At 43.9% G+C, this 15,616-nt stretch overlaps 1 protein-coding gene across 5 annotated transcripts in view; it reads right to left on the bottom strand.

Moving 5' to 3' along the window:
• Positions 1-14,377: 14,377 nt before the first annotated feature.
• Positions 14,378-15,616, bottom strand: part of STARD13 (StAR related lipid transfer domain containing 13) — a 237,322-nt gene continuing 236,083 nt past the window's right edge. For 4 of the 5 annotated variants that reach the window (XM_078433466.2, XM_060637375.3, XM_078444656.2 and 1 more), the window contains exon 14: positions 14,378-15,491. In XM_078433466.2, coding sequence (XP_078289592.1) covers positions 15,362-15,491 — 130 coding nt within the window. In that variant the 3' untranslated portion in view covers positions 14,378-15,361. The remainder of the gene's footprint in view (positions 15,492-15,616) is intronic. The other variant, XM_060637377.3, reaches the window with a different exon arrangement.

The following is a 15,616-nucleotide window of genomic DNA, read 5'->3' as shown; positions in this document are numbered from 1 at the left end:
GAAGCTGAGACCTAAGTGTAGATAGGAGTTCCCTAGGCACTGGGGACAGGTGTGGTGAACACTACTGCAGAAAAGTTTGGAGGTGGGCAGAGGGAGAGAGGTGGAAAGTGGACCTATTTATCCTAAGCCTATAGCTAGTGTCTACTTTAAGGTGCAGTCACAATTTTTCTATTTATTAAATATGAATCTATTTATTTACTGACTCCTGAAGAACATGCAGGGTTTTTTTTGTTGTTTTTTTTTTTTTTAACATCCATGCATTACTTACAAAAATAGTTGGTCATGTACTTGACCACACAGAAAACCTTTATCTCAAAAAGGTGATTCAGAAACCTAAAAAACACTGATGATCTCCTAGGCAAACATAAATTATTAAAATTGAAGTAGAAGTACAAACCTTGAATTAGACCAAGCACCATAGAAGAAATGATACAGGTGATTAAAAATGCATTGCTGAAAAAAGTTAACAGGATTTGATGATTTCATAGCTGATCACTAAGCTCAACAGGCAAGCCATTCTGAACCATTTAAGACCCTAGAAGAAGACAATTCTCATTGTCTTTGTGAAAGCAATCCTGTTACTACAACCTAATAAAAATACTGCAAAAAGGTTGATGTCATTCTAATTGGATGCAAAATATTTTAAATGTGATATTAGCTACAATAATCCAGAAATATGTAAACAGACTAAGAAACTATGGCCAGTAGAGTTACTTGCAGGAATGCAATGTAGGTATCAGGAAATCAAGCAATGTAATTCATTAAATCAACACATTAAAGCCAAAAAATAAATGAACATGCCAAAAGATGCTGCAAAGCCATTTTGAGAAACATTCAGGAGTTCTTTCCTTTTTTTATTTTTAAGTTTATTTATTTATTTTGAGAGAGACAGAGACAGCAGAGGTGGGGAAGGGGCAGAGAGAGAGGGAGAGAGGAAGAATCCCAAGCAGGCTCCACGCTGTCAGCACAGAGCCTGACCTAGGGCTCGGACCCAGGAAGCCGTGAGATCATGACCTGAGCCGAAACCAGGAGCTGGCATTTAACCAAATGAGTCATGCCGGAGCCTTAGGAGTTATTCTTAATAATAACTTTAAGAATATATGTACATGAGGAACCCTTGTAAATATGATATAGACTACAAAACACCAGTAAACATTATCCTAACTAGAAAAACACCCAAATCATTTTAATTGTAATCAGGAACTAGATAAGATTGCTGGCTCTTGTCATCATTATTCAGCATTGTCTTGGAGGTTCTAGCAAAGAGAGTAAGAAAAGATAGTAAAATCATTTTAAACACATTTAAAATCATTTAAAAACATTGGAAAGGAAAGGATAAAACTTCCATTTTTTGTTGGTAATATTATATTCTTGGAAAATACAAGAGACGTAAGAAAAAAGCACTTGAGATGGTAAGATACAGAGATAGAAAAATGACATACAACAACGAATAGCAGAAATCACCTAAATGTGAACATGGGAAAAATTAATTTGTGGTTGCAATAAAATGTAAGGCAATACTGTGTGAAGAAAAGTATAAAATCCTAACAACAAGATTTAACCTAATGGAAAATCGTTGTATGTTCTTAGATATACCCTCAATTCTTAGATTTATAGACTGAATGTAATTAAAATGTTAGATCTCCCCAAATTCACTATACACATGTATATATAATATTTATAATACATTAATTATGATATATACTACAATTCCAGTTAGAATCACAACACTTAAAAATAAAATGTTCTTAAAGCTTATTTGAAAAAAATTAAAAGTCCAATAATAAGATGTATAAAGAAAGCCCTAGTGAGTGCAGATATTAAAACATACCATACAGCCACTATAATCAAATAAATAGGGCATTGGGTTTTGAAATACATATGGTAGAATAATTGAATGGAAAATCTAGATTCCAAAATACACACTATTTTAATCTATCATGAAGTTTACATTTCATTTCAGTGTGAGAAGAAAGGTACACATGCAACTGGCTATTCATCTGGAAGAAAATAGAAATGTATTTTCTATTTTCTCTCAGCATTTAAATAAATAAATCCCAGATAATTGAAGACTTCAGTGTAAAGAACTAGATAAAAAAAATCGAGGAGATAAACGAATTATCTAAATTATAAAAGAACATGTAGGAGCCTCCATATACAGTTTAGGATTTGTGGAGAATGTTCTCACCCAAGACAAGAGACCAACAGCTAGAAAAGATTTAAACAAGGTCAGTGAGGAACTGTAGAGGTCAAAATATATTTGCATCACAGATGACAGATAAAAAGTTAATATCTTTAAAATACCAAGAGTTTCACTAATAGGCAACAGAAAATAAAAATAAATATGAATGGATAATTTAGCCCAAAGTGGGCATAGTGGCCATGAGGTATGGATATTTAAAATCATCTGTAATCAGAGCACCTGGGTAGCTCAGTCAGTAAAGCGTCAGACTCTTGATTTTGGCTCAGGTCATGATCTCATGGTTCATGGGATGGAGCCCCGCATCAGGCTCTGTGCTGTCAGCTTGGAGCCTGCTTGGGATTCTATCTCCTCTCTTTTTGTGCCTTTCCCTCGCTCACGCTCTCTCTCTCTCTCAAAATAAATAAATAAACATTAAGAAAATAAAATCATCTGTAATCAAAGAAATGCAAATTAAAGTAACAACACAATAACCCTTTACAGCCACGTAATTAACAAAGACAATAGAATGGTAACACTGTTACTCTCTTTGGAGGTAAGGATGCAGAGGAAAAGGTACTGTTGCACTTTGCAAACTGAAATGTGAATTGTTACAGTCCTTTTTATTTGGTTAGTGTTTATTTATTTATTTATCTTGAGAGAGAGGGCACACGCCCATGAGCAGGGGAGGGGCGGGGAGAGAGGAGACAGAAAATCCCAAGCAGGCTCTGGGCTCACAGCAGGACTTTGATCTCATAAATAGTGAGATCTTGGTCTGAGCAGCAACCAAGAGTCAGATGCTTAACTGAGCCACCCAGGCGCCCCCTGTTACAGTCATTTTTAAACTAAAGTTTGGCAATATCTTCTAAAAATAAAAATTCACATGCACTTTGATCTACCAATCTCATTCCTAGGCAGCTATTCTGAAGAAATAAAAATACATACCGTAATAATATAATTTCACAAGAATGGTGTATCATGTTTATGACAGCATTATTCATACAGTTAAAATTCTGAAACAAGATGAATTCCCATAAAGAGAGGAATGGTTGAATCAATCTTTAAAATAAAAATTTTTAAATATCATAAAACATTATGCAGCCATTAAAAAGAATGAATTATAGCAAAATCAGTTGACTCTGTTGGGATTTCTATGAAGTATCATTGAGAAAATCTAACTGCAGAAATGTATTAACACTGCATTTCTGTAAATAATACTAATAAACGATGACAAAAGTATGTCATAATGTTGTTTGTGAATGTGTGCACTTGTTTACAAGGCTAGGTTAACACAGAGTACTGAGTGTGGTTTGGGAAGGAAGGAGGGAAGGAGGGGGAGGGGAAGGGGAAGGGAGGGGAGAGGAAGAAAGGAGGGACTGAGGGCTGGGGGAGGGAGGAAGGAAGGAATAAATGAGGGAGGTAGGGAGGGATCTGAACTATTTAAAAAGCCAGCATGATCTCCATTTATGTTCTCTTTGTGGAATAAAAACAAATAAAAGACTGCTGGGTTACCAATAGGCAAGCTTTCAGTCACTTTTTCATAAGACCTGACTTTTCTACCTTATTGTTCCTGTGGCTACTATTCTGTTAGCAATTATGTTGCACTTGGCACACTGGGGAGAGTTCTTTTTCATCTTTCCAGCCTATTAAATAAACAGGCACTCCATGTTTCTTTATCACTCCATTTGTCAGGTGGTGTTTGTGCCACATAAAAAGACAGAACATTGCACAACCGTTTTGCCATGCTTGACAGTTTAACGTGCCTGCCAATTGGTGTGCCAGCTCCATATTTTAAATATTTTAATTAAACAAAAATAGAAATCTATACAAGTGAACTTCTGAATAGCTGCATTTCTCTTAAGTCCTCGGGTTATAGCGTATTAAGAAGAGAAGCAGGAACCCATGCCTGTAAAGAGCTTTGCATAATAATTCTTGATTCTGGGAATGCCCATAAAACCAGGAGACTAAATCTTCAAGGCCATCTACTCATTTGGGAAATAAAGAGCAGCCACAGGGCGTGTCACTGCCTTCCTCAGTCTACCTCAAATGCAATCCTGCTCCCCTTCCCTAGATTTTCTACTTCTTGTTGGCTTATTCCTTCTCCTCCTGGGCCATCATCTGCCTGGTTCCCTTGACTTTTGTCTTGTGATCTCTTTGAAGCCTTCCTTCTCTCCAAATCCATGGAGATCACACAGTTAGTTTAAAATCCACTGTTGCATTAACTAACCTTTATAGCAAAGGTAGGTTTCAATGACCCTTTACACAGATCTGAACAGAAAGTCAGTACTCACAAAGCTAAGTGGATAGAACAAATCCAGTCCAAAGTGTCTTGGGATTTCTTCATAGGGAGAATTCATATTCTTGTCTTCTGCAAATGCTCTCGTATCAAACTCCTATCACACTCCTCCCTAGTGGGAGTTGTCTCTAGTGTAGCAACTATTTTGAGAGGAACTTTTTTTTTTTTTTTTTTTGGTATTAGAAACAGAAAATAATTCATTGCATTACTTTGGTATTCACACTCATGTGGAAGCCTGGAGGTTCAAGATGGAATATTAGAAGACAAATCTTTCATAGCTTGTCCTCCAAAAAAGAAAACAGGCTTTGGGAAATTTCAGGTTTCTCAGAAACTACACTTGACATACTGCTAAGCACTGTTCTGTTCCTGTAGAGACAGACAATTATGGGGAAATAATTTTGGGAAGCATGGCCACACTAAATGATAATGACCAAAGACGCCCTGGTGAATTTTGCCATTTTGCGTGACCTTGTACTTGATCTAAATATCAGAGGTGTTAAAACACAAAGAAGAATGGCTACCACAATTTTAATTTGCCTAACGGTGCCCCGAGCACCAGTTCTTTGAAAACAGCTTGGTTTCCAGGCTGAGGTTACCATGGGGACTCAGTCTTTTGCAGCCCTCAGATGGCCATTCTTGAGGACTCTGCTGAATTTATGGGCTCTTGTTTTTGAGAATGTCTGACCATGCAAATGTTCCTTATGGTTGGAAATAGTAATTCTCTAAAACTGCTTGTGACCTCCTAAGGCATTGCCTGATGAATCAGAGGTGTTTGCTTAGTTGCTCAGGGAGGCCCAGGGTGCAGAGGAACAGGCATGGCATGCTGTTTTCTGTGACCTGGGGCGTCCCTCTGAGGCTGTTCCCACCCAGCGGTTTCCCCATCTCTCCTCCCAGCATCTGGGTTTGCTGCTCTGCTCTGAGGACTAAACCAGCTTCCAACCCTGCATGCACATTATCTCCCGATGGGGCCCCCTGGCGTGGGAGCAGAATCCTCCTTGGAAGGAAGTGAGATCCGTGAACACAGAGCAGAATTAAGTGAGACAGGAGAAAGGGGCGCTCATGGCCTCTGTCCTCTCAGGGACAGGCCACTGACAGGAGAACCAGACTGGGAGCCCACCGCCCAGATTTCTCTCTTTCCCAGGCAGACCTTGATGAGCATTCCCAGTGTTTACCTCCGAGATTTCCTTTCTTGTGGTTCCACTGCTGACAACTGCACATGTGGGCAGAACATTCTTTCTGGTTTCATAGAATCAGCGTCTAGTCACTTTGAACTGGGAGCTGTTTTTGTCTTTTGAAGGTAACCACCTTTTTTGCTTGACCCCCTGGTCGTGCCTCTCAAAGGTTCACCCCCTTTCATGCCTAAGTTTGAGGGGTTCTGAGTACAAATCCTCTCTCCCCACCAGTGCTGGCCAACGTCTCCGGCTGGGAAGGAATGCATCTGAATTTCTTTTCCCCTGTTCTCCTCCTATTGGCCCCTCGAAGGTGTGTTCATTTAGCACATTTTTCTTCCTCACTCTTAGGGTGGAAGCTGGAAAAGGAAAAGAGCACAAGAAAGCAGAAAGCATAGCCCTAGAGGATTTCAGACGGGGGGTTAGGGAGAGAGTGCCAAAATATGTTCTCTGTCTCACCCTCTTCAAGAACACGAGCGAGTAGAGTTTGGAATTATTCTACCTTGTTTTGGGCATAATCCCTGTGATTATTTAAACTGCAGATTTGAAATAATGATAGCAGAGTGATTATAAAAAGTGAGAACCAAGGGGCACCTGGGTGGCTCAGTTGGTTAAGCATCCGACTTCGGCTCAGGTCATGATCTCGCGGTCCGTGAGTTCGAGCCCCGCGTCGTGCTCTGTACTGACAGCTCAGAGCCTGGAGCCTGTTGCAGATTCTGTGTCTCCCTCTCTCTCTGACCCTCCCCCGTTCATGCTCTGTCTCTCCCTGTCTCAAAAATAAAAAATAAAAATGTTAAAAAAAAAAAAAAAGTGAGAACCAAAATTTGAGTTAATTGAATTCTATCATTTCCTCCGATCACTTGGAAATTCTATTTTTGCTTTAAGTTTAAAACAGTGAACAACATTTAACACTGTGAATGACTTCACCCCACCCAAAACATGGACAATAACAAGTGTTGATGAGGATGTGGAGCAATTGGAACCGTCGTGCATTGTTGTCAGACGGGTAAAATGGTGCCACCGCTTTGGACACACTTTGCCATTTCCCTTAAAAGTTAGATAAACAACACTCGGATGGTCCAGCAATTCCACTTCTAGGTGTCTATCTAAGAGCAACGAAAACCTACCCGTACGCTTACTCTGCCATTTATACCACTGTCCATTTGTTAGAAGCAACTCACTAAATACAGCCCACATTCAAGGAGAGGAGAATTAAGCTCTGCTTCTTGAAGGGAAAAGCATCAAATACTTTGTGGACATATTTTATTTATTTTTTATTTTTGTTAATATTTATTTATTTTTGAGAAAGAGAGAGAGAAAGAGCAGGGTAGGAGCAGAGAGAGGGAGACACAGAATCCAAAGCAGGCTCCAGGCTCTGAGCTGTCAGCCCAGAGCCCAACGTGGTGGCTCACATGAGAGAGGAACCCCCCTGCTCGTTAAGGGAAGCGGCACAGCAAAGATCGGGTTGCCTGGATTTGAAGTCTAGTCCTGGCTGAGTGATGTCAAGAAGGTCACTTGTCCTGTCTGGGCCTCGACTTGCTCTTTATTAAAATTGGAAATGATAGTATGTGTTTCATTGGATTATTGTGAGGCTCGATACATCAATGCCGCATACCTCTGTACATATGTGCGAACGTGTAGGAAGATTCTTCGGCATTCAGCAAGACCTCAGTGCACACAGTTGTGAGCTTCTGTCTCCTTGGCAGGGAGCTGATTCCACGTGTGGTTGGGGCTGGTCTGAGGCAGGAGGATAAAGAGCATATAGCGTCTGGGGACTCGTCCCCTGATGTGTTTACTTCCAGGTCTGAAGTTCTGGTTCACGGTGATGCCCCCCATTAAGCTTCTCAGTTCCACCCGGACAACGTTATGGAGAACCGCCACGCCCACCTGCCACTTGGTTGGATTTTCTTTTTGTTGAGCAGAGTACAAGTACTTTTAGCCTTGGGTCCCTCTCCTAGCCTCGACTCCCTGGTCACTGAGTGATGGCCTTAACCCTGTACGGGCATTACTGCCCCTGGGAGATGCTCTTCCTGATTTGCCCGGCTCACAATGTCACCTGAAACACTCGATTTCCGATCTCTGCGTGACATCTTGGCACCGGAATGTGGGGCTGTGAGGAACGGTTTGTTTTACACTCCCAAATCCTTGAACAAAAATTAAAAGCATTCAACTGTCTTCTCAAAAACTGCCCTTCTCGTCCTTCTTCAGTTCCACGAAGCGACAGCTTTTGCTGTGAGTAGGATTGTTTAAAATTCTTTCAATTCATGTGCAGGAATCCCGCTTGATGCCTGCTTTGCAATAACCTGATCCCTGAACAGTGATCGGCTCATCAGGACTGTAGGGGAGGGGGGCTCTGTGCAAAACGAATTTGGGGATGTACGGGGGAGAGTAGGATGGACATACAGCCTTCTGAAAAACGAGCAATGCGGCGAGACAACTGTAGGCTTTGTAGAAAGGCTGCGTCTCGGGGCTGATGCTTCCACTGAGTCAGCTGCTGTTTCTCGTGCTTTGTACGTGGACCGTGTTTTGTGCTGGACCCACTGCAAACGGACAGAAAACCGGGAAGAAATTTGCTCTCCTTTGCCACTTGCAAGTCGCTTCTGAGTGGAACATTCCGTTTCGTTCAGTTTCCAGAATAGAAGCACTGCCCTGGAGCGAGTGTTCCTTATGCTTGGTGTCCAGAGGGCGGCTCCAGCAGATCCCAGCGATGGGTCATCCCCAGTGGCTGCTCCTCCCAGCGCATGGCTCCTTTCAGACGATCGGATAGTTTGCTTTTTCCAAAATAATTCAAACCATCTCCACGGAAGACAGCACAGTCTATCTGCCAGTTATGTCTGGTTTCCTTTTTCTTTTCCCCTCATGATGAGGACTAACAGAGAACCTAAAGGATTCTGAGGAAAACCAGTGACTGCTCCCCAATCCAGCCATCTTATTTGTGTGTGTGTGTGTGTGTGTGTGTGTGTGTGCCGTGCCCCCAGTTTGGCACTTTCTTACCTGATGTCTTCAACTCTTGTCCCCTTGAAGCATGTCCTGGCAACAGGGCATTGCCCCACCAACCCTGGGACAGGCTCTTTCCCTTGGCTGCCACCTCAAGCGTGTGATGTGGGCATTCTCCTGGGTCCTCCTTGGGCACACGGTTCCTGACAAAGCTGTGCATTACGGACTTTAGACGACTTGGACGTCAGGCACTGTCTTTGGGAGTTCTCAGAAAATGCCTCAGGGGCTTAGAAACCAAAGGCGAGGGGGATTTTCAGAGAAGAAAGATCAGATTTAGACAGCTTTGAAGCGGTGGAAGGGGGGAGGGACAAGGTGAGGGAAGGGCCAGGTAGGAGGAGGCTGCCAGGAAGACCCCTTCTGAATCAAGGCAGAGCTCCCCCATCCCTCAGGGTCCAAGAAAGGTGCAGCGTCCCAGCTTCCCGGGAGAGTAAGGCCCGCGCAGAGAAGCAATCCTCCTGCCCACCCCAGTTATCCTGGAACAAGATCAGATCCACTGTCGGGTTTAGGCTTTATTTTACACGGTAGTGTAATTTCAGCCTCTTCCTAACTCCAAAAATAGCTGGCACCGACCTGCCGATGCCTGAAATCCCTGTGCCCCCTGATTCCCAATAAAGAGATAAAAGGCTTAATTATGCAAATCTCAGGCGGAGGAGCTCGGGCTGAAACTCATTCATATTAAAATGTCATCAATCAGCTTTGCAGCGGTGGGATGACTGACACCAGGCGTGGCGGAGGCTGTCTGCAAGAGGCGGCCCTGGAGCCTGGATGTGAGGCAGGCACCGGGAAGGGAGGGCGAGGACGCCCCGTTCCAGGGCTGGCTGTGGCTGCCGGCTGGCTCTTCTGCTATGCCCGCCAGAATCAACGTGGTGGTGTTTCCTCTGAGATAATCCGGATTTAGGGCAGTGAATCAATGAAGTTCTGTGTGATCATTGGCGTCCAGGGGGTTGAGTTGCACCCTTGGATGCGTCGCCGAAACTGGAGTTGGGACTCATTCTTTTGGCCAAGCAGTGCCAGCTGTTCATCACATTATGAAGGCCCGGGGTGGGGGAGGCTGGTGAGAGAGGTGGGCTTGGGACCAGGCAGGCCCTTCCCTGCAGGTGAAGATGTTCGCCTGTCTCAGAGTGGACAGGCTCAGCTGGCAGGGGTGAGGCGGGGCAGGCCGGAGCGCTGGGGGCCTCTGAGGTCAGGTTGGGGTCAGTGGGCCGGAAGACAAACCACTTTCAGGCGCAGCTTTAAGTTATGCCTTATTCTGAACTTCTCCCCAGGATATTGGTGGAGACTTACTGTAAGGGACAGCCGGGTCTCAGACAGTTGTGCTGTGGGGCTTTAGGGAAGAACTGGGGGCAGCTCCATACAGAGGTCCCAAAAGGAGAACCGGGTCTTCCCCACCGAGACCCCCCAAAAGGCCAGTGTGACAGGAGCAGAAAGGAGATGTGCGGAGCCCGGCAGTGAGCTGAGGAGGTCATGGTCAGCAGGGGTGGCTGCTGTGTGGGGTGCGATGAGGGCACCAAAGCCGATGAACGGAAGCCTGCCCCTGACCACACCGGAGACCTGGTCTCCAGAACTCCCTGGAGTACCTGGGGACCTTTGAGACGTGATACTATCCGGGAACCAGAAAGCAGGGGCCTCAGGATCATTCTGGCATAAGAAGAAGATGTTACAGTCCGGGACATATGGGTTTCTAACATCTGTGCCTCCCTGCTCTCCTTACTTCCTGACCGGCTTGGGAGATGCAGCCATTCTGTCTGAGCAAGTGTTGTTCTCAGGGGATTCATTTGTCTGGTGTTGCTTTTTATTTATTTTAAGAGAGAAAGCGAGCGAGAGCGAGCGAGGGAGCGCCAGGGAGAGGCAGAGAGAAAGGGAGAGGGAGAATCCCAAGCAGGCTCCACGTTGTCAGTGTGGAGCCCCATCCGGGGTTCGAACTCCTGAACCGTGGTATCCTGACCTGAGCTGAAATCAAGAGTGGGACCCTTACCTGGCTGAGCCTCCCAAGTGCTCCTGTACTTCTTTTACTTCTCAAGGAATAGGTCTCTGCAAGTTGATTAATGAATCGATCATTCCTACCACTGTAATTTTAGAAACTCTAGTGGAGCCGGAGAGAAAAATAGGGTGTCTGTTTGAGTAGTTCTCTACCCCAGCCCTCGGTAAGGTTTTTCTGGACTACCTGATCTATCTCCTGCCTTTTTTTTTTTCCCCTCTATAGAGCTTACGTGGCCAATTATTTATCTTGTTTCTTGGCTATTTTTCCCACTAGACCAAAAGCTTCATGAGAACAGGGATTTTTTGCCTCTTTTGTTCACGGTTTTATTGACTAAGAGTCTAGAACAGTGTCTTGCACTGTGCTGTATACATATTTACTGATTGAATTAACTAATCAAACTTTTATTTGCTGTGAGCAAATATTTGTTATTTGACAGTATTTGTTAATTTCAGAAATAGCCACGTTTAACTTCTTGGGACACCAGCGAATTCTCCGTTCTTTGTTGGAGAGGTGAAGTAGTCAAAGCACAGAATGGAAGTTATTTCATTAGCTTTGGAAAACTTTACACAATGTTCCTATGTGATGACTTCCTTGTCTATGGCTTCTGTCCTCCTAATGCCCACTTTATTTTAACAATATTTATGGGATAATATAGCAGGAAGTCTAAGATCTAGAGTTTCAACCATGCCCTCAAGAGCTTACAATCTAGTAGAAGAGTTGGCTTTATTGCTAAATAATGACATGCAATGTGATTCGTGCAATAAGAGAAATATGGAAAGAAACAGGTGGATTCAAGAGGGATGGTCAGGAAAGTCCATGCCCAAATAGGGCTTTGAGGAATAAATAAGTTATCACATGACCAACAAGAGGGAGAGAAGGTCAATGCAACATCACAGAGATGTGAAACAGTGGTTTGGTATCACTGGGCCAGTAAGGATATGGTCAGAAGAGGCAGGAATGACAAAACTGAGGTGACCTAAGGGACATAGCTTCAGCTTGGGCACCGGTCACTCTCTTGGGTTTCAGTCCTGTGTGTTGAACTGGCTGGTGGGCACCTCCACCTGGATGGCTCCCAGCCATTGCAAGCACTACACGATCAGAGCCCAACTGACCACCTTTTCCAACATGGTTCTCTCCCTGTCCCGCTCCCCTCTGAAGCATGCTCTTCCTCTTCCTTTTCCCTGTATCAATTAAAGGACAAACCACAAACTAGAAACTCAGAGTAATCTGTAGCTACTTCCATTTCTCCATCCTTCTGCAACCAACTGATACATAAATCTTATGAATTCTAGCTCAGAAATATCCTTAAAAATCTCTCTACTTCTGTCCCCACAAATATTGTCTACCTGGACTGGTTACCACAGCCTTCTGCTGGATTTTCCACCGTCACACTGCTCTTCGTCACTCCAGGCTGCCCTCATCTCAGCCGCTAGTCATTCTCATGGCTGTTACCTTCTGGAAGCTTCTCCTCAGCACCCATTAGGTCCTGGGCTAATCAGAAAAGGACAGATTCCAGTCTGGCCTATGGGAGGGGTCTTAGGTACATGTCTTGGCCATGCTGGAGTTGAGGGAGGATGCAAAGTGACAGGTCAAGCTCCCTTCACACAGATTAGAGAGGCCTTCTCTCAGTTAGCAAGTGGTCTGGGGTTAGACCTCACTCATCACCAGAACCAGCCTACCCCCTGTGGCAAGCAATGGGCATTACAACCAGAGAGGGAGAAGTCAGGCCACCAGCCCGGCCTTTCCTGCTGATTTGTTGGAGTTTGGCCTTGGAGATCTCACCAGTAAGCTCACCATACCAGCTCTTGGCATCTTTAGCTCATATGGCACCCAGACTGATCTGGAGCTCCCTGGGTCTTGGCATTTTGGTTTGAAAGTGTCTTCTCTGAGGGTGTTGAATGAACACTACATTTACATAAATATTTCTGCAAGTAACAAGGAACAGGGGAAAGCAACATGTTCTAGAATGAAAGGAAAAGCAAGTTATCATGGATTGGTATCAGCTCAGGAAGGCCAGTGGTAGCAATCACTTTATTTCTTTTTTTTTTTTTTTTTTTTTTTTTTTATACATGAATCTTTTATTTTTTTTATTTATTTATTTTTTTTTTATTTTTTTTTTATTTTTTAATATATGAAATTTACTGTCAAATTGGTTTCCATACAACACCCAGTGCTCATCCCAAAAGGTGCCCTCCTCAATACCCATCACCCACCCTGCCCTCCCTCCCACCCCCCATCAACCCTCAGTTTGTTCTCAGTTTTTAACAGTCTCTAATGCTTTGGCTCTCTCCCACTCTAACCTCTTTTTTTTTTTTTTTTTTTTTCCTTCCCCTCCCCCATGGGTTTCTGTTATGTTTCTCAGGATCCACATAAGAGTGAAACCATGTGGTATCTGTCTTTCTCTGTATGGCTTATTTCACTTAGCATCACACTCTCCAGTTCCATCCATGTTGCTACAAAAGGCCATATTTCATTTTTTCTCATTGCCACGTAGTATTCCATTGGCAATCACTTTATTTCTAAGGAGAAACCAAAAGGAAGAGGGAAAGGCAAAGATGGGGGTGTCTTCATATCCCTGCTCCTGCATATAAGAACATGCCAATTCTCTTTTAGCCCATTTTAAATCTCTGCCATCAGAACAAATGTGAATCCACCTCTCTGCTTTTTGGCTCAATACAGAAAGCCCAACGTCCCTGCTGCAGCTGAACAATTCCTGGCTCGTGACCATCCAGCTTTATCTCCTGCTCCACTCACTCCTATCCTCTGTACCCTCTGACCTCGGCCTGAGCCACACCCCACTTCTACCTGATGCCCAAGCCCGTCCTTTCCCTTCACATCCTAGGTTTTCCATGTGCCAGTCCCTTTGTCACTCTTCTGAAGTCACTGGGTGTCACCACCACCTCTGGGCTTCATAGACTTTGCAGTAACTTACTACTGGGTATTGTATATATATTCATTCTCATTACTTACAGAATCTGCATTTGCAAATTCACCCACTTTTCAAAACTTACTTGTAATCCCCGAATCAATACTCACTGCTCTTTCCTGGTCATTCTTGGCACAGAACTGGAGTCACCATTGTTCATGCACACTCCCAGCTGAGAGCAAGCAAATGTGACCTCTGCCTTCCTGATTCAGCTCTCACGCCGTAAAGAAGTATCCTTTTCACGGTGTATTCAGTACCACGTTTTCCCCCTTTTTGAGCTTTTTGTTAGTGATTTTGCTGTTTAAAATGGCCCCCAGGTATAGTGCTGAAGGGCTGTCTAGTGTTCCTGAAATCAAGAAAGCCGGAATGTGCCTTACAGAGAAAATATGTGTGTCAGATAAGATTTGTTTAGCCAAGAATTTTAGTGCTGTTGGCTGTGAGTTCCATGTTAATGAATTGACCGTATGGTACATCTAGAAAAAGAAAGAGGAAATGCACCGATCTGTAAGTGAAGCTACTCTGGAAAGTAACACTGATAATGCATGATGAAGTTATGGAAAAGATGGAAAGCGTCTAAATTTGTGGATTCCTGAGATGATGGCCCATTAAAAAAAAAAAAAAGGTAATAAAGCATTGTTGTGAGGCTGAAAGCCTAAGAAGTCTACAATCACATTACTCGGGGTCAGGAAAATATTAAGCCTTTCTTGACTGTTGTTTTCCTATAAAGAAATACCGTAGCTCAATCATTATTAGTAAGAAATAGATATTGAATAAGGCATGTTTAAACAGAAATTCACATAGAACAATGTTTATATATTTATTGGTTGACACAAATGTTGTGAGCAGAGGCTCCTGGGAACCTGCCCCTATATTTCTGTCAGGGGCGGTGGTCTGGTACTCGCTAATTCAGTTCACGGTGACTTTAACGAACAGAACTGCTACAAGTAACAAGAAAGGACCTGCTGCTCATCACTGTTTCTGTTCCACACCGTCTTCTCTGCAGCCACACCTCTGCCTGCCCGGTGTCCCAGCCCCCTCCAATGTCGTGTGGATGTGGACCGCACATGTGAACAAACGTCCTCTGCGGGAAATTTTGCTGCAGAGGAACAGCACTACTTGGGATTTTGAGCCTCATCTGGGCACAGGAGCATGTGGGTTAGGAGACATCTGGGTGGCCTGTTGGGTGGGGTTGCTAGAATGGAAGTAAACACTCACTCTCCAGAGGATGTAGTCGGCCGGGGGCGAAGGCATGTGCAACATCGCATGCTGTCCGTTGTTCAAACCTGCTGGCTTTGCAGTGATACAGAGCTGTGACTGCAAGTGTTTATTTCCTAACTCCTTGTTCGGTCAGCACACGCTGATTTTGCTTTTGTGTCAGCATGTGCCACTGCCCTTAGCTGGGGTCTATTTCATCCCTGTACATCACCTTCCTGAGAAGAAGACATACAACCGGTTTTTGTGCGGCCAAATATCAAGAGCCAGCAGAACAACGTCATCCCTGAGAATTTCAAGACATATGCTTGCCATCAGGTTTGAATTCATATGGTCTGGGGGCTCAGGATGTTTGTAGCCGGTGGCCGCCAGAATGACCACCGTGTTCTCTTCTTTCCCATAGGGGGCAAGTGAAATTCCTCCTTTGGCTAGGACAGGAAACCTTTCACGAAAGGGGGGAAGTCATGAGAGAGACGAGCAGAGGGCAGGGTTTGGATAATTTTTATGCGGGCATATGGTCTCTTGGGCTGCTGTGCCTTTTGCAGCCTGTAGCCGAGACTACCAGGGAGCTTCTGCTTAACTTAATGAGGAGCTACTTTAGTTATTTGTTAGAAGTAAAGCAGAGAACAAACAGAGTGAAGGCCAGAGGCTCCGGGTCAGATGTGGCTACTCTTCGTGGCCCAGTGGTGCAGCCAGAAGTCCCTTCATCATATCTCAATTTCTCGTCTACCCTGTGAAAATGAAATGTAGCTGTAGTTTCCTGAATCTTCAATAAAAATACCGTAGATGTGTTTTTAGAACTTCCAGACTTCATAACAATGAAACGTAAAAAAAATAAGCCCTTCCCATCACCTTA

Source organism: Panthera onca, chromosome A1, assembly GCF_046562875.1.
Source record: "Panthera onca isolate mPanOnc1 chromosome A1, mPanOnc1 haplotype 2, whole genome shotgun sequence".
Taxonomy (NCBI): domain Eukaryota; kingdom Metazoa; phylum Chordata; class Mammalia; order Carnivora; family Felidae; genus Panthera; species Panthera onca.
Note: the sequence above shows the minus strand (reverse complement) of the source record. Positions and strands in the feature narration are given on the sequence as shown.